The 23,793-nt window shown below is 38.6% G+C and overlaps 2 protein-coding genes across 2 annotated transcripts in view; both read left to right on the top strand.

The window, feature by feature from the left end:
* The window catches only part of SLC4A4 (solute carrier family 4 member 4), a 397,907-nt gene that overhangs the window by 15,387 nt on the left and 358,727 nt on the right, over nucleotides 1-23,793 (top strand). The window lies entirely within an intron of this gene.
* LOC117085513 (non-histone chromosomal protein HMG-17-like) lies at nucleotides 21,643-22,330 on the top strand. Its single transcript, XM_033214487.1, has one exon. The coding sequence runs from the start codon at nucleotides 21,729-21,731 to the stop codon at nucleotides 21,999-22,001; it is 273 nt and encodes a 90-aa protein (XP_033070378.1). The 5' UTR covers nucleotides 21,643-21,728; the 3' UTR covers nucleotides 22,002-22,330.

Raw genomic sequence — 23,793 nt, 5'->3', positions numbered from 1 at the left:
TATCCTTGTTAGCTTTCTGTGTCATTGATCTGTCTAATGTTGACAGTGGGGTGTTAAAGTCTCCCATTATTATTGTGTGGGAGTCTAAGTGAGAGTAGAACTTCTTTATGGTACAGGTATTAGGGCAGCATGATAACACTGGATTTTATGTAAAGATGAGAGAATATCATTGTTCTGTATATCTCTATATGTAAGGTGCATGTTATTACCATACAGTATGTGTGAATGCACAATATATTGAGACGCTTTAGACAGATGTTTCATTTATTACATATGCATAATATTTCCAGTGAAATCTCAGTGTTTCACTACTCCTTAATATATTGATAAATATTACACTTGAACATGCATTTGCATTCAATTGTGTCTTAATAGGAATCTTCTCTCTCTCTTTTTTTTTTTTTTGAGACGGAGTCTCGCTCTGTCGCCCAGGCTGGAGTGCAGTGGCGTGACCTCGGCTCTCTGCAAGCTCCGCCTCCTGGGTTCCCGCCGTTCTCCTGCCTCAGCCTCCCGAGTAGCTGGGACTACAGGCGCCTGCCACCACACCCGGCTAATTTTTTGTATTTTTAGTAGAGACGGGGTCACCGTGTTAGCCAGGATGGTCTCGATCTCCTGACCTCGTGATCCACCCACCTTGGCCTCCTAAAGTGCTGGGATAATAGGAATCTTTAAATGCTGTATTTCTATGTTTGTCCATGTGTCTGAACTTTATGCAATCTTATATAGAATATTCCTTTGAAGGTTTGGTCTTGCACCTCAGGGCAGATGTAACTGGGAAGGGTCTAGAGAAACACACTGCATATCATGAGAATGGAGGAGTTTTTTTAAGAGAACACACAGAAAGTTATTTGCATGCTTATGGTCCTGAACAATGAAGTGTGAAGTCTGAAAGGAGTCCTCACCAAAGCCTGTAATGTCATGAACACTTTCCCCAAATCCAAGAATATCAGAACTAGTAGCACCACATATAACAGAGAAATAGGCTGAGTGGCTCATGCCTGTAGTCCTTGTGTTTTAGGAGACTGAGGCAGGAGGATTGCTTGAGGCCAGGAGTTTGAGACAGCCTTGGCAGCATAGTGAGACTCTGTCTCTACAAAATACAAAATAATAAAAAAAATACATAACTGAGAGAAATAGGCTTAGCTTAAATTTTTAAAAAGTTGAAGTTTATGCAGTGGGTATTTATGTGAGCAGATTTTTTTACCACAAGAGGAGAAACTGGATACTTTAACAGGAGAAGGTCCAGAGCAAATCATTGGGTGGATTAAGTATGTATACAATTTGAAAGAGAAGATGGACATTTGGTAAATAGACCTAATCTTTTGGGTGGTTATTCTCTCTTTATCCAGGACTTTACCCAGGATTATCCTCTTTTCACAGAACTTTCTTCAAGTCACTTATCATTTTGTAGAATAATTTCCTGTTCTTTGATGTCGTCGGGTATCACTGAAACTTGGAGAGGATTGTGGGTCTGACCACATATGACAGTTCCTATAAAGTTTACTGGCCTCAGCATGTCTTATCTCAGCTCTTGACCTTGACCAGAAAGCACTAGTGTAAATGCACTGTTACATTTGAGGTTGTAAAATAAGCACTTAGACTTCCTTATAAAATTTCTATGAATCAAATCCACATCTTGCTACTGATAACATGAAATTGGATGTTATTTCTGAATTGAAACCAACATTTTTGGTTTGGGGTTTATTTGGTATTATCTCACTAATCTGAAATAGTTTATTTTTCCAAATAAATGCAGTATATTTTATTTTGGGCAAGTTTAAAAATCATCCTCTTGGATAGCTTTTTAAAAGGTAATGCTATGTATGCAAATTAAAGAGCTTGGAAAGTCTGGTGCCATGTACTCCTGTTCGGCCTACAGCTTTTAGCTTCTGTGATAAATGGACTCTACCACATGGGCTTGAACAACACAGTGTCCTTTTTTTACTTTTATTTTTTGAGACGGAGTCTCGTTTTGTTGCTCAGACTGGAGTGCAGTGGCGAGATCTTGGCTCACTACAACCTCCTCCTCCTAGGTTCAGGCAGTTCTCCTGCCTCACCCTCCTGAGTAGCTGGGACTACAGGAGCATGCCACCATGCCCGGCTAAGTTTTGAATTTTTAGTAGAGGTGGAGTTTCACCATGTTGGCCAGGCTGGTCTCGAACCCCTGACTTCAGGTGATCCGCCTGCCTCAGCTTCAGAAATTGCTGGGATTACAGGTATGAAACACTGTGCCTGGCTCACAGTGTCTTTTATGTAAAAACCAGAATAGCAGAAAAAAGTAGGTTAGAGCATGTGGACCAGGCTACTACTTGAGTTGACAGCTGATGGACTAACTTCTTAGTCCTGTAGAGAAAGTGAGGATTTAGTCTTTAGGTGAATGTCTGGGGATGTGGGATCTGACAGACCCCCTATGGCTTGGGGAGCAGTGGTGGGATGATGTGAAAGCCTTAGTAGGTACTATGCAGGGTCTGTGGAATCAAAGAAGAGGAAATCATGTTTTGAGGAGGCTGATTGTGAGAAACTGTAAATCTGTCTGCTGAAATTACAAGAGTGGGCCGGGCGCGGTGGCTCAAGCCTGTAATCCCAGCACTTTGGGAGGCCGAGATGGGCGGATCATGAGGTCAGGAGATCGAGACCATCCTGGCTAACACGGTGAAACCCCGCCTCTACTAAAAAATACAAAAAACTAGCCGGGCGTGGTGGCGGGCGCCTGTAGTCCCAGCTACTCAGGAAGCTGAGGCAGGAGAATGGCGTGAACCTGGGAGGCGGAGCTTGCAGTGAGCTGAGATCCGGCCACTGCACTCCAGCCTGGGCGACAGAGCAAGACTCTGTCTCAAAAAAAAAAAAAAATTACAAGAGTGGTCTGTTTATCTGCTGTCAACAGAGATGAAGTAGTCACTTTAATTGAATTTTATGATAATTGAAGCTTACTTACTTAATTAAGTGTCTAAACTACAATTGTCTGAAAATATTTTCTGATGTACATCATTTTAAAATGAATTGCACACATTTATATACTGCCTCAACATATTGAATATAATTTTCCCTCTTGTTCATCTGTTGATATTCATTATGTAATTCAGATGTGGTCTCAAGTCTGGAGACATGTGGAGTTATTGCTCTTACACTGAGTGTTTCCATGTCATTATGCCTTAATCCTTGTTTAGACACAGCTGTGACACCCTCTTTACAACATAAAGAATAAGCAAAAGGTTCTATAAATGTATCCTGGGCTGGAAAGTGGCATTATTGACTGGCCACTGGCCATCAGCAAAGGGCCTGAGTGGAAGGATATGAAAGGATGGGTGTAATGTAGATGACGGATTGATGGGTACAGCAAACCACCGTGGCAGGTGTATACCTATGTAACAAACCTGCACATTCTACGCACGTCCCAGAACTTAAAGTACAGTTAAAAAAAAAAAAAAAAGAAGAAGAAAGGATGGGTGGTGAGCACAGCTGACACAGCCCACGAATACCTGGGGGCTTTGAGAAGGTTGCTGAGATCCAGCAATCATGTGGCAAATTTCAGTTATTTTTATTGAGACCTCAATAGGCTGTTGAGGTCATTGTAAATTCCTATCAAAGTTGTTTTCTGAATCCTCTGTGACTGTCAGGGTTTCCCTATGCGAGTTAAGCTCTGGAGCCAGAGAGCCCGGGCTTGAATCCTGTCTCTACCATTGTCTTAGGCTGAGTTCCCTGTGAAACAGTTTCTGAGATTGTGCAAGAAGTTTACTGGGACTTATACTGAGGGACGCTACCTGTTGGGGGAGTTAAGGAAGATGGACTGTGAAGAGGGAGGAGCTGAAGAGCAAGGCAGTAACAGAGGCCTCCGCGGATCCCATCAGGAGCTCTGGAGCTGGGGAGAGAGACCTTTAGAGTTGCCCCACCTTCAGATAAGGAAGCCAAGCCTTCTTCTCCCACATCAACTGGTCGTGATACATGGGCTGCCTCTGGAGAGGGCTGTGACCTTGGGTCAGATGGCTCTTTTTGGCTAAGGTAATTTCTAGAACAAGATTGAACTGAGTGTCATCAACCAACACTCTACCAGCTGGGGAAGCACCTCTGTTCTGAAGGGGAGATCTGGGCCGCACAGCACAGCACCAAAGACTTTGTGCCTTATGACGGGGGACTCTGTGCTTCCAAGTTCTTTATCCCAATCTTCTTTAATTCCTAGGGTTTAAGTAAATTAATGAATGTGAAATGCTTAGAAAAATCCATAGCACGTAGTCAGCATGGTTTAAGTGTTCGTTATTATGATCATACCTGACTTTATCAGCCCTACCTCTTTCTCATACCATGGTTCTTCTAACATGCTGAGTCTGAAAGCTGCTAATACCCTCCTTACTAATTTTTTAAAAATTTTCTTTGTAAGAGGAAAACAACTGACAATATTTTAGTAAGAAATGATTTACGTATAATGTGTTTTAGTACCATTTGTGTTTTTCATTTTTACCAGAAGAAAGATGCAAAAGAAGTAATTACTGATGATGACATTTGAAGGATTTGGACATACGGTGGATAAAAGTTTTAGGAGTATGTGTGTATTAATTGTTGGCCTCCCTCAAAGTAACTTAGATAAGCAATTTCTGAGTTAGCAGAGAATTCACTGCTGTTGAGTTGGAGACTGATGTGATAAGAGCAGTTCATAACCAGGGGATAGTGTCCAGCTGAGAAGCTCCTTGAAGTGTTGGTCTTCTCCTATCCCATCACCATAGGCCTATAAACATTAAAACGTATAGCCAATACATATAGCATTGACAGTTAAATTGCTTTATTTCTTCAACATTTCAGAATCATTCGTTTCAGTATTTAAATTCCATAAATATAGAGCAGATCACCTGGAATGCTTTAGAAATTTGGTTTTGATTCAAAATAATGTTCTCATGGAGATTCAGTCTCTGCCAATTCATTTCTCATTCACTTTAGGACATGGCTAATTCCCTTGGACAGTTTTTATCTCCTTTATATTCATATGGGTGGAGAACATTTTATTTGAAATGACTCACCCTTCCCCCACCTCCCCAAATATGGCAACTATGTTGTATTGTTTATTTTTAAGGGACTATCTGATTGCACTGTGAACATTAAAGCAGGGATAGTTAAAAATATATGCCACAAAACACTTTTAAAATATCAAATGTGAACATTTCTTCTGTTTGTACCAGTAATCCATTATTTGTACACCCTAATAAAGTTAGCAGAGTGGAGGAGGAAATAATACAACACCTTGTTTGAAATTTTTTTTTAAAAAGAAGGCTTCCTTGAATCCATTTTCCTCCCCAGTTTTAATTTAAATTACTTGTACTTATTCTCCATTTCTTTTACAGAAATGAGATTGTTAGAAATGAACCATGGAAAATAATTTATCTACATATTTATTATATGATGATCTGTAGAAAATGAGGATTACATGGAATATATAGTAAGCATCAAGCTGTCAACAAGAAATTTTGTTTTAACTTAACTTTCTTAGACATTAACCTTGTTTCTGAGTTGAGCAATCTGTTGTGGGTTCTATGCAGAATTCCATGGTTACTTTTGTTATGTGAGCCAGGAACCTAATGGAAATCTTCTCACTTCAGCAACCAGCTAACTGTTTTTTTCCTATTGAGACTAAGGATGTCTAACACATTTAAGATTTTACTTCCACATTTTGGTGGGGGGATGGTATTTGGGAAGAGTGAATATGGATAAAAGATTTGAGGTAGACTAATAGATGTGTAAAATGTATTAATGTTTATATATGATGAGTGGTAAAAATGTATTGCATAACAAGTCCTTTCTCCTTTTAGAAAGATGACTTTTAAAACTGTGTATTTTGGGGATTAAAATACATAAACCCTCTTTTTAGAGAAACATTGTTGAGCTTGATTTAATGGGAAACAACTCTATATCCAAGACGATAATGCTAGTGTAGCTTTTAATTCTCAAAAACATGAAATTATGACATTGGTGTGTATGATCTTTCACTACTTAAGAGACAGTGAAGTAAAAATAGTATGGACAAAATTATGTATTGTGTCCAAAATGGGTGTAGGTGAAACTTCTACTCTTGTATATTTAATCTCAAGCCAATCACAGTTACTGTGTGATGCTTTGCAGAGGGTCCTGCTCATAACTCCCAATGAAAAAAAACAGTTAATGCCCTCTTTTTTGTTAGCATGCATGTAGGTAGGTTTTTATGTGGATTTTAGTTATACCTTGGTGAAAAACATGCATTTCTCAATCTTGGGCCATTGACCTGAGTTTTTTAAATGAATAGATGCAAACCAGAATATATTGTAAGAAGGAAAATCTGTTGATCCAAAACACTTGTTTATTTAAATAGAATGGCTTAGTACTTTCATTTAGAGTATAAAGGTTAATCAAGTCTTGGGATTGTTCATCTTAATATATAAATGTAATGTTGTCAGGGACACCTAAATAAATGTTTGCTTAAATGATAACTAGTTAGTAGAAGTATATTAAAGTTGATTTTAATCACTCACAAAGTTTTACAAATGAAATGTGTAGTAAACTCACTGTATATTATGTAATTTAAATAAAAGGCAGAAGAGGAAAAATACCTAATAAGCAAAACACTATAAATTCCAGAAAAACCATGTTATTGGAATTTATATTTTCTCTGAAAATCAAGTAGTTTTTCACCCACAGGCCACTTGAAGGTTTATCAAAAGGAGAGGAAGATTCCATGTGGTGTTGGCTATTTGATCTAATGGTCTAAATGAAATGGAAAAAGAAAACATGGCCTTATACTAATGGTTCAGTTTCCAACAATAAACCTGGTGGGTTCACTTTAAGTGTGGTTTCCTGAAAATTGATGATGATTTTTAGCACTTAGCTTCTTATCTTCAAAGCACTTTCCAAATGTTAAATAATTAATTGCCACAACCCCCATGTGGGGGTAGAATAGCAAGCATGACTTTCCGTTTACCAGGAAGCCATTATGACAGAGTCTGGAAATGTTGATTTTTATTTTTAGAGGTGTCTTTGCTTTCCAAGGTGACCAGCATTTTAAATGATGTCCTGGTTTCCAATCACAGGGTCATGGGAAAAGTAACCAAGGATATTGAGTACTCGAAAACTTTTTCTTCTTCTTGTTTCCATACAGATTTCACTTTTCATCTTACTTTTACCTGTTCATTTTGCAATACTATTTTTTAAAATGGAATATTAAATATTAGCAAGTTTAGTCTTTGCCGTTAGTATAGTCTCTTTGTACCTAGTAAATCCAGCATGTAGAAAAGCTGGTGGAACTAGGAGGGATAAAGATAACTTTAAGTGGAAAAAAAAATCACATTTCAAAAACAACTTTAATATATTAAATAAATGAATCATTTTAAACAATAGTTTTCTAGCTTAACTTAACCTTGGAGTCTGAGGAATAATGAATATAGACCATATATATGCCTAACAGTGTATTATAGACAGTTGCACTGTATGACATATATTGAGGATGAACTTATATAAAACAACTAGAGAACAAGAAAGACAATGAGAGAGGCTAATGTAGACAAAATAAATATGGAGTAAGATGGCTAACACAGGAGTTAACGCATACATCTTAACACCGGATTTAATGCATACATCTTGAGGAGACCAAGGTCGTGGGTGATGGTGTGACAGGACCTTTAGGAAGGAGGTGGGTTAGAATTTACAAGATATGTGGTGACTGTCCTAGCAGACAATACCTACATTAGCCAGACTAATTCCCGGCTTGTTTGTGTTGCCAGCATCAGGATCTCTACTGATTAGCTCTCTGGAGGATGCAGGATGGAGTCACTGTGGCAGATGCAGAAGGCTCCCCATCCCTCAGCTTCTCAACCTTTGAAATAGAAAAGAGCCAGGACCTTACTTTGAGAGCAGTTAATCCTTTTATGCTTTGAGAAACCCACCAGATAACAAAGAGAATGCTGTGGTGATTATTTCTGATGAATTTGTTTCTTTGCATACGATTAACATCTTTAAAGGCAGAGCAGAGTTAGATTTTTTCCATGTCATTTTAAGGAGGTAAGGCGCTCCGATTCCCCAAATCAGAAGTGTCAGCTCACACTTGTCTATTGAATGCAGTATATCTTCTTCATCGTGAACTTTGAGACCCACAGCTGGGCTTCAGCGAAACCCCTCAATATTGTTGTGTACAGAATTTGTGTGTGTGTGTATGTGTATGTGTGTGTGTGTGTGTGTGTGTGTGTATTTCTGGAGAAGTATGTCCAACATATTTATGACATTACTGAAACTGGGGCATACACAAAAATATTTAATATTTAATACTGACTAGGGTCCCTTATGGACCACAAAACAAAATATCAGTTTCTAGCTATCCACTCCTCCAAAATTTGAATGAAAATAGAATGAGAGCCTGTCAGCTGCAAGACATCACCTCCAAAAAATCTACTGTTTTGTGTTATCGGAAAGATCAGAAAGTGCAATGATGCAGTCAAAACCAGTGAACATGGCTGTTTAACTACAGTACATTAAATTTGGAAAGGTAATGATCAAGATTATTTTATCTACCATCAGTCATGGGACTTTCTTACTATCAGATCTGAAGAGGGTATGCCCATAAGGATAAGGCAACTTTAATTGTGCATTTGTAATTTAGCTCACATTCAAACATGAGTACTTTGATAGCCTTTTTGTGGGAAATTGCTCATTGACTACGTTGTAGAACTCACTTGGGAAGTAGGATAATTCTTTGCCTCTCTGTAGTTCTTTCTGTAAGCAAAGTAGTTATTTTCCTGTAAGTTTGTATACTAATTTAAACTTTGTAAATAAGACCACATTTTCTGTGAAATTTTGCAAATAAGATCATGATTATAACTCATTAGGGGAAGCTTGATATTTAAAGGAGTATTGGAATATAAGACAATCATTAAATATGGAAAACAAGACTAAAAGACTAGGGCATTTTAATTGAAGTTCATTGTTGCTCTTTGAGGTGTGAGTGTTCAATAACTTCATGAAATTATAGCCACGTTTAAATTATATATTCATATATCCATTTTATTTTTAGGTTACAATTCACAGTTTTCATCAGATTTCCAAAAGGCTCATGGCCCCCAAAATGTGAAGAATTATTAGCTTATAATGTCAGAATTTTGTAAGAGTTTATCTAGGAAGAAGCCTTCCATGATTTTGAGAATTTTGCTCAACTTCAGTAATTTGAAAACAGGTCATTGATAAATAATAAAATAGTACGATACAGTGGAGTTCAACACTGTTTAGTTCTGAGTATAATGCTTTATGAATATATATTAGACTTGGCAAATGTGTAAGAAGATAAGCAAGAAAGATCAAAATATTAACTCTGAATTATAACTGAGGGCCTGGGACTGAATATATGGGTTGAAATCTGTCAATAATCTGTGACTCTCATTAAAACCTGTAGTTGGAACCATTTCACTCATGAAATTCACATTTATTTTGATGATGATGATGATGATGATGATGATGATGATGATGATGATTTTAGAAGGAGAGGTTTCTGGCCCTAGTGATTGGTTTGGGTTTCATTTCCTCTCCATAATCATCTGCTGCAGGCAAATCATGCAGTGGTTAAGTATTCAGGCTCTGGAATCAGCTTGGACGATCATATTACTTTGCCACTATGACTGTGGTCTTGGGGAATTCACTTGGCATCCATGTGCCCGTCTTCTGTAAAATAAGCATAATGGTATTAGTAATCTCATAAGGTAGTAATGGAAAATCAAATGCTGTAGTGTGTATTGAGAACTGTACCACCTGTCTCAACTGAATAATTTTAATTTTGTCATCATTTCTGAAGTGATGCCTGCTCATAAGATAGATAAGATACTAGCAGCTGAAAGGACAATAAGAAGAAATGAGATGTTGGCTGTATTCCAAACACTATGGTCCCTTGAATAAATGAGAATTGACGATTTGTTTTATTGACACTAGTCTGAAGTCTCCTGGAAATGTTTCATCTGATTTAGTATGTCTAGACAGATGGTCCTCCTGCATGGAATATTTCTACGTTTATTAATTCAGAATTAGAAAAATTTAAAAATCTGTAAGCATGTGTGAGGATAAATTTATAGCATGTGCTTCCGTATCCTTAAAGCAAAGTATATCTATAGGTACAAATTACTGTTGATCTTACAACTATGATTTCTCAACATTTGGTGAGTATTTAACTTCCTTTTGTTTACAAAACAACTAAATGAAGTCACTGACTATGAAATACACTTTAAAATACTGAAATCAGATAATCTTAGATGATAATTTTTCTGCAGTGGTAAAGGAAGTATTGGAAGTGATGCAAAATTTGCTACTTCACATTCTCCTCCATCAATTACTTCATGGTCTTTCAAGTTAATTTGTATTTCTAAGAACTGCACGAAAGCTTATTTTCTTTGTGTAGAAAAATATTAATACTTGAATTCTATTTTTCTCTTTGTTTTCATTTGAGTTTAGGAAATTTTTGGAAGACTTCCCTCCTTTTTTTTCGGGGAGACCGGGGCTCCATTGCCCAGGTCGGAGTGCAGTAGTGCAATCATAGCTCACTGCAGTCTCGACCTCTTAGGCTCAAGTGATCCTCCCACCTCAGCCTCCTGAGTAGCTGGGACTATAGGCTCGTGCCACCTTGCCCAGCTAATTTTAGTCTCTATAAGAGACAGGGTCTTGCTTGTTGCCCAGGCTGGTCTCAAACTTCTGGGCTCAAACCATTCCTCTGCCTTGGCCTCCCAAAGTGCTGGGATTACAGATCTGAGCCACTGTGCCTGGCTGCTTTCCTCCTTTGACAAATTATAATAATATAACAATGTTACTCTTACAGGTATCCAGATATGTTATTGGCTAATCATCTCTCTAAAATGAAAAAATTATTGGAAACAGAATGTGGTATTACACACTTTATCACATTATATTAAAAGAGGCCTATATTAGAATGTGTAGAAACAAGCCTGTGTTTTTTTGGTATTAAAATCTCATAATTTCATTTAATGATTTATTAATTACGATTTTCTTTCCCATTATAGCCTTTGCTTTTATTGTTGTCGTCTGGACTCTTCTATTTTAAATCACCTTCCTTTTTATGATTGTATGAAAAGCGAGTTAACCTAATTAAGCTGGGTTCTAAGATGCCTGAATCAGTGTCCCGCACCATTTATACCATCTCTTGAGGACGTTAGATGACATTCAGATGACCCTCACTTGAGTGTAATTCTTGAGCCAGGACCATAGGTTTGATATGAGATGAATATTTCTCAGTTTTTTTTTTTTCTTGGGTTTCCAGGCTTGAAGTTGGCTAGCAGTTAGCTGGAATATTTGGTTATGAGAGACAAATTTGGTTACACTAGAAACCTGATCTTTAGAATGGCTTTATGCTCTTTATGCAATGCTGAAAGTTTTCAGAAAGTTCATGTCAAATATTCTTTCCGTTTTAGTTTATTCTGCATGATCAGAATAAGTATGGCATAAGTTACTTTATATGACAAGGGCACATGTTTTTTTTTTTTTCTCAATGCTCAATATAATATGCAAATCAAAAGGACCCTCATACTCTCTGTGCTGTTGGCTACAGTGTGTTATGTCTAACTTTTGAAATGAACAGTGGCATTTTTATTTAATATTCATCTATTGTTTTGAGCACTCTATTAGGATCTTGGGAAAAAGAAGCTGCAGGGCACATTCCTCCCTAATGTGTAACAGTCTACTGGGGGAGACAGGGCAGACACATTTAGAAACAGAATTCTACAAGGATGTTGCAAGAACAGGGCCAAGTGAAGGGTGTCTGAGGTTCACAGGTGCTGAGGCAGTTGAAATCTTCCTTTTCTTCTTCTTCTTTTGAATACAACACTTAGATCACATTGTTGCAGCTAATAAAGACGTATCATAAAATATGAGTATCAGTACCTGTAATGCATTTTGGAGATTTTCATTTTATTGTATCTTTCCTCAGAAAATTATGAGCATTTCAGTCTGTTAGTACTCTGCAGCTGCATGTCAATTGGACTCAGATTGCTCAATCTCTGATTTTCAGACCTATTTATTTTTTCCTTCTTGAGTATTGTGAGAAACCTAGGTTTTAAAGGTAGCTGACTTTGCTATTGTGGTGAGTTATGCTTGAAAATTGGAAAAATAAATTTTGATGTATTCTTGGATTAACTATTATTTACAGTTTTCAGGAGATTTCAGCACTGTATTTTATTTCATCATTATTATTTTTATTTGGTCGTATGTTATTTGGAGGCACTGTTCCAGTGCTTTTTGTGGTCTATCCATGAAAGTCTCTGAGAATTGAACATTTATACATTTTTGTGGAGACCCCTGTGACCATGTTTATCTCTTTTTTCCTTTTGCTTTTCACCTTAGTTGCCTGTCTTTTGAAGCCTGCCATGCTGGCAATGATATCACATATTTCTGGTGCTTTTTGTAACTACCAGTGTGGACGCCAATTGGGTACCCATCTGAGTAGCCCTAGGTGCCGCCCTGAGCTCACCTGCATGTTGGCCTGAGCACTGCTGGTATTGTAGGGAAAGTCACTGTTTGCTTCGTTTGGGCAAGCAGGTGCTGCAAACCTGAAAATACGTGATTTTCTAGACAGTAAGCAAGGGTGTACTTAGCATTATCCTTCTTGACTGTTTAATAACCATTATCTAATTTAAGGAGAAATCACAGCATCTATGCAGTTTGTTAAAAAACATGATGACTTAAGCATACTTAATATATTTCTAGAACCAAAGTAACAGTTGCCAGAAATATTGAAGAAGTTAAATGTCTTCTCTGAGCAACTTTAGTTTGTGGGCAGTGCATTGTGTGTGTTAAAATCCATAATCTTTGGTAATTTTTCAGGAAACATTTTCTTTTCGACTATTTCTCACAAAAGAGCATGTTACTTGTGATTTCTGTTTCTCCATCTCTCCTTCCATTCCCCACACTTACCCCAAGGAAAATCTTAGGGAAATTAACACAACTAAGGAGAAAGCTTTATTCTTGTTACTGGGAACACTGTGTAAACAAAATGATCAGAAGAATTGAAGAAGTGTATTTCTTGGAGCTTGAAGCTATGTAGTTATGTTTATATACTTTTCTACCTCAGTAGTCTATAATCTCCTGAATGAAGTGTCTGTCTTATTCATTTTATATGTCATCAGTCTCTAGTATGGACTGATGCAGAGTAGGTACTCAATAAGGAGTTGTCCAAGAGAGCTGAACTGCAGACATACAGTTGCAGTTATAAAGATGAAAAGTAATAGAGAAAAAATGTTTGCTACTCAGAATTTCCAAAGAATTGTCTGAAAAATGTGAAAAGACTTTGAGCCAAAATATGACAAAGAAAACTCACATTCAGAATGTTTTTCTTTGTAGTTTGTCTTGGCAGCATTTATTCATTTGCACACATCCATGTGGTTGTCAGATTGCTTTCAAATAATATCTTTGTGTGACAGGGTGACTGAATATACTTTTACCACAAAATATCTTCACAAAACAGTTTATCTTTTTATAATTACCTTCCATCTTTTCCTTTACTTACTCCTACAGATTTTAGGCTTTGGGCAGTGATTCAGAAAAGATTTATCTTTTATTTGCTTTTAACAATATAAAGACATAGTGATTCTCCTATGATTCTGTATTGTGTAAATTTAGATCTGTCATCACCATGCTTTGTTTAACATAGAGAAGTTTTTTATATATTACCTGTGAAACTCCAAATAATTTGCAAAATTAAAATATCAAAATGGTATATGATAACTCATATCATGAGTTTGTTTTTACCAGGAGGTAGAAGGATACTTTGGGTCTGTAACACAAACTACTAACAATAAATTTCTGTCCATCTTAATTGAGAATATACCAGGTTTTAGCAGTGATCTTAATGTTGCTGCATCCTGAAGTTTTAAAAATGTTTAACAGCTCCCCAACGAATCTGAGCAAAAACCAGAAGAGTTGGAGCTCTGCCCTAATTTGGTGGACAGATTTTTCACAAATTTCTATTGCTAAGAATATGGAACATTTGGCAATTTAAAGTCATGTCCCCCATAAGTTGCAAGTAAACACATTAGTAATAGTGTCACTTGAATTTATCTGTTTTTTTTTTTTTTTTTTCTGTGAAGAGCTTATAATGCTTTATGGACCTTATCAGAGCCACATGGTGATGACTCTCAGACCTGGAGTTGTGCAAAAATGAGCTTTGGCTCTTGCAGCTAAGGAGACTTAGACACTAAAAACCAGGAACTTGTTTTAGAGTTACCTAAGAATTTGTAAGATTTACAACCAAATTCATGAATGCGATCATTGCAGTGCTCCCTCACCAAGGAAGCCAGCCAACTGTCAGGATGTCTTACTGGTTGTGTATGAAGACAACTTAGATGCCATCTAAGAAAATCTAACCTTCCAGCCTTTGCTTGTCCAAGTGTGTCTGCCCTCAAAGAGTCATTCTAGCTTTCTGTCTTCTGTCTGAAAGAATAATTTAGGTCTAATTTTAAAATTATCTAATTTTCCCCTAAAATTTTGAGTTCTTTATCTCTATTGTTACTATTTTGGGGTTTGGAACCCTCTGGCTTTTTTCTCTAATGGGCTGTGCACTGAGCTTAGGTTTCTCACTTGGTTAGATTCGGGGTTAGTTTTAATATAGTCCCCATCCTGTGTTGAATCCTCAGGATTAGGAATGGATGTAGGCAGAATTATGTCTGACTGGGAGAGTAGCCAGGAAGAGGCCCAGTCCTCCGGAGCTGGGCAGAAGGTGGGGGTTGCCCTTGCTGGGAGCAGAGGTTGAATACCAGTGCTGACCTGCTGTCAGAGGGGCTCACCAGAAATGAGAAAAGCCAGATGGTCACTAAGACCAGAGTTGGAATCTACAGGACAGAGGCACAATGGGGTTGGCGAACCATGGGACATGAAAGTGTAAGGCAGAGGTTGAGACTAGATGAATGAGACGAGGTGGCCCATATTCCACAATGGCAATGACATTTCCTGTGTGCTCGCATTTGTGTCTGTGCACGTGTGTGTGTGAATAGGATAATAGGTGTAGTTTTGGGTAGGCCAGGTCACATTAAATAAACTGGGATGGGGTAGGTACTAGGGAGCTGAGCAGAGTGACATTATGAGGCTGAAGCTCCTCTGGTGCTGGGGGAAAGTGTCCAAAGGTGAGAGAAGTAAATACAGTCATGCCTTGCATAACGACGTTTTGGTCAGTGACAGACTACATATATGACAGCGGTACCATAAATTTATATTACTGTATTTTTACTGTACATTTTCTATGTTTAAATACACAAGTACTTACTATTGTGTTTTAATTGCCTACAGTATTCAGTACAGTAATGTGCTGTACGGGTTTGCAGTTTAGGAGCAATAGGTTATACCACATAGGTGTGTAATAGGCTGTACCATCTAGGTTTGTGTGAGAACCTCTCTGATATTCACACAATGAAAAAATTGACAAATGATGCATTTCTTGAAATGTTTCCTGTCATTTACCAACGCATGACTGCATAAGACCTGATGATAACTCATCAATACTAATTCTGTATTTTCCTGCATACAGGGTGTTGCTGATTTGCATCTGTTTGTCCCTTCCTTTATTGTCATTACTAGAAGTAATCCTGGATTTTACCTCATAAAGTATTGGCTTGTGAGTGCCACTCTTGACATGTTACAAGGAGCTGGTAAAGCAGACATAGGGAAGCCTCTGTTCTGGTTTTGGGGACTAAAACACAAGAAAGAAAGCTCTGCTTCCAGGCTAGTGGGCTTGAAAGCAGGGGCCTCTTTTGTCACTACACAATTTGGTCTTACTGGAGTACTGAGTTTTCATGGCATACTAATTGCTCTTTATTAAGAGTCATTTCTGTGGCTGTCGTTATGATTGTGCACCTTACTGTATTGAGTAAAAGATGGAAAGGTGAGAAGAAAATCTCCCTGTAATGGGTTGAATGTCTGTATCCACCCCGACCCCCACCCAGAGTCATAAGTTGAAGCCCTAATTTCCAATATGATGATTTTTGGAAGTAAGACCTTCAGGAGGTAATTAGGTTATGAGGGTGGAGCCCTCATCAATGGGGTTAGTGCCCCTATAAGAAGAGACATGAGAGAGATGATCTCTCTTTTGGCCATGGGAGGACATGGTAAGAAGGTGGCTTTCCGCAAACCAGGAAGGAAGGTCTCACCAGGAATTGAATCAGCTAGCACCTGAATCTTGGACTTCCAAGTCTTCAGAATTGTGAGACATAAATGTCTGTTCTTTAAGCCACCTAGTCTGTGGTGTTCTGTTATAGCAGCCTGAGCTGACAAGACACTCCCTCTTCTCTACGCCCCACTCAGGCTGCTCCCTTGCAATATTTTGTGCCGGACACTTAGTATCTCAATCATTTTTCTTGACATGACCCCTAGGTACCAGATGTACTGGGGTTTTGTGTGGAGAACTGAACTGTGCACAGACCACACCTTTGGCATGAACTGATCCTGTACCAAGGGGTGTAGAAGTGCTCTCAGCTGTGGCCTCCTAACTTGGTTTACACAGCCCTGTATACAGCACTTCAGAAGTGTGTCATCCTTAGCCTAGGACGATGCTGGCTAATGGCCCCCTAGGGAGGGAAGAGGTTTGAAAGGGAATGATTATTGAAGCAACTTCAGTTACATTGTGGATTTTCTAGGATTTCCAGGTCCATGTTAGCATTTCTTGATCAAGAAAGTTGGTGATCTCAATTCTGTTTTCCATAAACGCATCATCATGGGGAAGGTTGATGGGGCAGAGAGATAGGACATACGACCCTTGTATATAACACAGAAGTGAGGGATGTGGTCCTGCCACCACTTGTACCCTATCCTGTGTTCATAAACCTATCCCATATCTTTGCTCTTGTGGGTTTTTGGTTTGGTTTTGTTGAGTTCTGTGTTTATTTTTTGCTGTGTACTGAAATTGATTCAATAAACCACGTGATCTGAGCAAAAAAAGAAAGTTGGTGAAATAATAGATTTATTTACTAATGTTTCTGAATCTTTTTCACGTCACACAGTGCTCGGTAAATAATAATATTTGCACGGTACACTAGGTAAACAGTCTAGACATCTTTTGACTGGAGGTAAGTGGCCTGGGGCTTGGGCTTTGCCTGGCCCTGCCTGGCAGCTCCCAGGAGTGAGGGTCATCTCCACCCACTTGAAACTTACTCCAACCCTGGTTTGGAACCATGAGGATTCACAGTTGATGCAGTAGTAGCTGTATGCAATTATGCAGCTTTATGCATTGTATACTGGAAGCTTGGGTTATGATTTTGCTTTTGCTGTGATTTCCTAATGTGCTTAGGACTTTTTGTCTAAATTATCTGATCTCTAACCCAGAGTCAATATATTACTTATCTTCTTATTAACAACTAGGAATGCAGAGAGAATAAACAAATTGTATGTAACTCTTAGAGTATCTTCAAAGGAACACCCTATGCTATTACAATGGCATCACGTATGTTGGATCACAAATGTCATTTAGTCCATCCTCCTGTCCTCTCCTCAATCTTGTTGGTAGTACAGGGTAGACTAAAACACCACAGCTTTTTTTTTTTCCCTGAATTTATTAATTTGCTTCTGACTGCTTTTTTCTTGTTTTGTTTTACTAAGAACTTTGTGTTCTGGTCCTGTCCAAGGTGCAGATGGTTATGCTTTCAAAATACCTTATTGTCATAATAGCACCCATTTCAAATAATACTCTGCTCTCGGCTTCACCATTTCAAGCACTATTCATTTGATTCTTGAGGAGAAGGTGATGATCTTCCCCGATCTCCAGGAATGGTCTGATCCTCCATCTACCTCATTCCTTTCCCAGGTTTGTAAGGAGGGTGGCAGCGGCAAATGAACCCTGTGCCGGGCACTTTCACGTTCAGTAAGGAGAGCATGGGTTTTAGAGTCAGACAGATCTAAGTGTGAATTTCCATCTCTTCCCTCTTAGACTCTGTAACCTTGGGACATTACCTTTATGGTTGTGGAACTGTGTTTCGTCCTATGTAAAGTGGAGCTGCTGGTAACTACTGGGCATGTGCATTGCTGTGAAGATCACAAGTGAACTGTCCCAAAGGGGCTAGCGAACAGTGGGTGCTCAACAAATGATGTGCATAATTATCATTATTGATAATTCCGTAACGCATTGTACAGAGTCAGTTGTTTTACCAAACAAAAGAAATTATTATTGCTTGTCTACCAACTTTGTCATTTCTTTTTTTTTGTTTTTTGAGATGGAATCTTACTCTGTCGCCCAGGTTGGAGTGCAGTGGCGCTATCTTGGCTAATTGCAACCTCCGCCCCCAGCCCTGATTCAAGCAATTCTGCTGCCTCAGCCTCCCAAGTAGCTGGGATTACAGGCGTGCACCACAATGCCTGGCTAACTTTTGTATTTTTAGTAGAGATGGAGTTTCACCATGTTGGCCGGGCTGGTCTTGAACTCCTGGCCTCAAGTGATCCACCCACCTTGGCCTCCCAACGTGCTGGGATTACAGGTGTGAGCCACCACACCCAGCCATCATTTCTGTTTTAAGAAACCATTCATTTCAGAAAATTAGTTCTTACCAAAGATGTGTTAACTGAAATACATTTTTTTTCTTGCTTTCATTCCTCTGTCACTTCTATTTTTAATGTTTCTTTTATTCTGATTTTTTAAAATTGGCATTTGGAGTCATTTTTAAGTTTTATTCTTGTCAAAAACATTACACAAACAGGTCTGTGTTTCCCAGGGTGACCACCTTTTAAAAAATGCCCCGCTGGCCCATTTCCATGCCTCAGCCATGTGCCCAGTTAGTCCTCTGAGTATTATCAACAAGTTGAGAAATTTGACCTCTGGTATATCAAGAGGCACATGCTTGATGATTTCTTTCCTTGATTCCCTGCACTTTACATAAAATTCAAAAGAGGGAAGCTCCACTTATCCTTTATTCTTGGCTTCCACCTTGGGGCTAATAAGCTTAGAAGAGACTTTGGAAGACTATCTGGTTATCCCTTCTGCTCCATGCTGAGGAGGTAGCGTGGCATAGAGCATTGGAGTCAGACAGAGCTGGGTTTGAATTCTTTCTCTGCCAGTTGCTAGTAATGTGACCTTCATGAACTTGTGCCAGGTGGTAGCAATTTGACCTTTATGAACTTGTGCCTGTCTGGGAGAAATTAAGGACTTGGTGCATAACAATACTAGCTATGTGCCTTGTCTACCCGCTTTATGCTAAGTACCTACCACACAGGGTGCTTTTGTGTCCATTATCCCATTATCCCATAGCTTCCCCACAACTGAACAATGTGGATATTACTAAGCCCATTTTTCAAATGAGAACATTGAGACTTAGAGAGTTGGTAACTTGAATTATATTCACTTTATAAAAATTCTTTACTAATTTTGTTTTAAAGAAACTGTGTGAGTGGGACAAGATTGGGAGAATAAGAATTGAGCAAGAAATACCACTTTAGATTTGCTTTGACATTAAAGTTTTTTTTTTAAAGCAATTTAATCCTTACTGAGTCTGAATAATGTGTTTCTACTAATGAATGAGCTGTCAGCTCTAATGATAAAACAGTGCAAATCAGCAGTATAAGGGAGCAATAAATGATTTGGGTACTAACAAAATGACATTTATGGGCCAGGCGTGGTGGCTCACGCCTGTAATCCCAGCACTTTGGGAGGCTGAGGTGGGCGGATCACCTGAGGTCAGGAGTTCAAGACCAGCCTGGCCAACATGGTGCAACCCTGTTTCTACTAAAAATACAAAAAATTAGCCGGGGTGGTGGTGGCACGTGCCTGTAGTCCCAGCTTCTTGGGAGGCTGAGACAGGAGAATTGCTTGAACTTGGGAGGTGGAGGTTGTCATGAGCTGAGATCATGCCACTGCACTCCAGCCTGGGCAACAAAGTGAGACTCTATCTCAAAAAACAAAAAAGCAAACCAACAACAAAATGGCATTTATGTAGCTTAGCAAGTAGTTTTTATCTGTAGATGCTTATTATATGGTTGGTTGCTTTTCAAAGACCATTGTAAACAAAAATGATTCTGTGACTGTAACAGAAATAGGAAACTCTCAGCTGGTCATCACTTCTATTTGGTATAAGAGTGGCATCATATGTACTTAGCTGGCATTTCCTGATTGACTGTTGGTTTTTATAGAACTGGAAGCAGAGGCAGGAAGACTTACAAAACAGTCTCTGAGGTCTTCATCAAGGCTGGAATGTGGTAGTGACAGTCTGACATGGACTGCTTTTGGCTTTTCTTCCTTTTTGGCTTCGCCTGAAGCTAGTGAGCTGGGGGGACTGTGAAAGTTGAAACAAATGGAGAGTGTAGGCAAAGTGATCTTAACTTTTCCTAAGAAAATGGGAAATGGGACTTTTCTTGGCAATGGGACTTTTCTTCTGATATTTACAAGAAGGAGTAATTCTTTCTTTTTTACTAGTGGCTTGTAAAGTGTGATCCAAGTAGGTAATAGTTCATAAGCAAGTCCCAAATCTCCAGAAAGGAGATGTCATGATACTGAACAGCTCCTTAAGAAGTGAATGATGTTTTACTTTGGTCTTTAGGTGTCTGTGTTTATCCAAATAACTGAGTTTTGAGATAATGAGAAAAGCAAACGCAAAAAGTTACCTTAGACAGCATGTGTTGTAATTTCTTTTTAGAGTTGGTTTGTCTCAACTGGTTATGGTTAATTTTATTTGTGATTACGTATTAGAGGTAATACTGGTATTTATGCTCTAATTTTAGTCATTTGTTTGATGACCTTTCTAAACAAATACATGTGCTGCTTCCAACTTAATTTTGGAATGCCATCTCTTTATATTTATTATTTAGTTGTTTGAAACTCAAAATGTATTTAACTGTAGTAAGCAATATTGGAATGATACTTAGTGTTCCAGACCCACTCAAATCTATACAAGCCTACTTCACCCATAATATACCTAAAACAGTACTATTAGCACTCTAATATTATTAGTAATTTTGGTGTTGTGAGCTAATAATCTATATGGGTTGTATCACTTAGTAGCTGTGTGACCTTGACAACTTGCTTGCATCTTTAAATCTCAGTTTTATCGTCTGTAAAAGGGGGATGATAATAATAGCAGCTATTTCATTGACTGGTAGTCAAGTTTAAATAATTTATATAAAGCCCTTATTATATTAAATTTTATTATTATTTCTATAATTTGGCCCCATTTTCAGCAAATTGAACTTTGTGAGTTGGCCTTGGAACCTAATCAACAAATGTAATATTACTTCCTTGGGAAAAATAGGTATCTTGTGTTTGGCAAGAAGGGAATATGCTATCACTGGGAACATCCTTCTTCTTTTCCCTTGTATCCCATCAATGTCTAGTAATACAAGGGACTGTATTAGTTTTTGGTGAGTTTTTATTCTTCTAGGATCACAGGGAGGCTCACTTTTCTGCAGAGACATCACAAGAGCCTCTAAGTATTCAAATGAAAGGAAGAGTAGCACGTCTCTCACTTTAAGTCAAAAGCTAGAAATGATTAAGGTTAGCGAGGAAGGCATCTCAAAAGCCAAGATAGGTCAAGAGTTAGGCCTCTTGTCCCAATCGTTAGTTAAGTTGTGAATGCAAAGGAAAAGTGCTTGAAGAAAATTAGAAGTGCTATTCCAGTGAATACACCAATAATAAGAAAGTGAAAACAACCCTTAAGATTTATGCTAAGAGCAGTGTGAAGAAGAAGAGGTGAGAACGACCCCGGGACGGACCAAAGCCCGCGCGCGCTGCATCCCGCGTCCAGCACCTACGTCCCACCGCGGTTGCCACCATGCCCAAAAGAAAGGCTGAAGGGGATGCTAAAGGAGATAAAGCCAAGGTGAAGGACGAACCAGAGAGAAGATCCACGAGGTTGTCTGCTAAACCTGCTCCTCCAAAGCCAGAGCCCAAGCCTAAAAAGGCCCCTGCAAAGAAGGGAGAGAAGGTACCCAAAGGGAAAAAGGGAAAAGCTGATGCTGATAAGGAGGGGAATAACCCTGCAGAAAACGGACATGCCAAAACAGACCAGGCACAGAAAGCTGAAGGTGCTGGAGATGCCAAGTGAAGTGTGTGCATTTTTGATAACTGTGTACCTCTGGTGACTGTACAGTTTGAAATACTATTTTTTATCAAGTTTTATAAAAATGCAGAATTTTGTTTTACTTTTTTTTTTTTTTAAAGCTATGTTGTTAGCACACAGAACACTTCGTTGTTGTTTTTGGGGGAAGGGGTATATGTCACTAATAGAATATCTCCAAAGCTGGATTGATGTGGGGAAAACACCTTTCCCTTCTAGTTTTGAGAGACTTCCTCTTGGTTCCCAGGAGGAGGGATTCCCTACTTTGACACACATGGCCACCTTGGCACAAAAGCCTTGTGGTATGGAAAAACAAATTTGTTTTTATGTCCTCTTCTCGCTTTCCATCTTTCAGCATAGACTTAACTCCCTTAAGCCCAGACATCTGTTGGGACCTGACCCCTAGTCATTGGTTACCAGTGTGTCAGGTAATCTGGACTTTCCAGTGATGCCACTGAGATGGCACTTGTCAAAAGAGCAGTGGTTCCATTTCTAGATTGTGGATCTTCAGATAAATTCTGCCATTTTCATTTCACTTCCTGAAAGTCAGGGTCAGCTTGTGAAAAGTTGTTAAACAACATACTAAATGTGAAATGTCAACCCTCACTCTAAACTTTCCCTGTTCGGAGCATCACATGAAGACTTCACTGGGTTTTATAGTGGCTTTCTGATTTTTGGTAGTCCATTGAAGAAGGGAGTTTGAAAGTTGTTGTGTACTGTTAATGATTGTCTGCCCATGTCCTGTTTATGGAAAGTATCTTTCCATAAGATACTTTCCATAAACACCATGATTGTTTATGGAAAGTATCTTTAATAAAGCTGGATACAGTTTGAAAAAAAAAAAAAAGATTTTGCTAAATCTACTCTGCCTATGCTCTGAAGATGGAACAGCACAGCCTAGATGACAGCACATCTGTTTATAGCATGATTTACTGAATACTTTAAGCTCACCGTTGAGACTTACTTTCAAAATTTTGCTGCTTATTGACAGTGCGCCTGGTTACCCAAAAACTCTGATAAAGAGGTACAAGGAGGTGAATGTAGTGTTTATGTATGCTAAAATAACTTTCATTCTGCAGCTCATGGATCAAGGAGTAATTTCGACTTAAAAGTCTTATTATTTAAAAATACATTTTGTAAAGCAATAGCTGTTGTAAATAGTGATTTCTCTGATGGATCTGGGCAAAGTAAATTGAAAACCTTCTGGAAAGGATTTACCATTCTAGATGCCATTAAAAACATTTATGGTTCATGGGAAGATGACTAAATATCAACAGAAACAGAAGGAAGTTGATTCTAATCCTCATGGGTGATTTTGAGGGTTCAAGACTTCGGTGGAGAAAGTACCTGCAGAGGTGATGGACATAGCAAGAGAACTGGAATTAGAAGTGGAGCCTGAAGAAGTGACTGAATTGTTACAACCTCATGATAAACTTGAATGGATGGGGAGTCACTTCTCCTGGATGAGCAAAGAAAGTGATTTCTTGGGATAGAGTCTGCTCCTGGTGAAGATGCTGTGAACATTGTTGACACGACAACAAAGGATTAGGATTTAGAGTATTACGTAAACCTGGTCAGTAAAGTAGCAGCACGGTTTGAGAGGATTGACTCCAATTTTGGAAAAAGTTCTACTGTGGGTAAAATGCTATTCAACAGCAGTGCATACAACAGAGAAATACTTTGTGAAAGGAAGAATCAATTGATGAGGCAAACTTTATTGTCCATCAGAATTGAGGCCAGACCTTCCACCAGCAAAAAGATTACAACTTGGTGAAAGCTC

The sequence above is a fragment of the Trachypithecus francoisi genome, unplaced genomic scaffold (assembly GCF_009764315.1).
Source record: "Trachypithecus francoisi isolate TF-2019V2 unplaced genomic scaffold, Tfra_2.0 Lachesis_group1, whole genome shotgun sequence".
Taxonomy (NCBI): domain Eukaryota; kingdom Metazoa; phylum Chordata; class Mammalia; order Primates; family Cercopithecidae; genus Trachypithecus; species Trachypithecus francoisi.
Note: the sequence above shows the minus strand (reverse complement) of the source record. Positions and strands in the feature narration are given on the sequence as shown.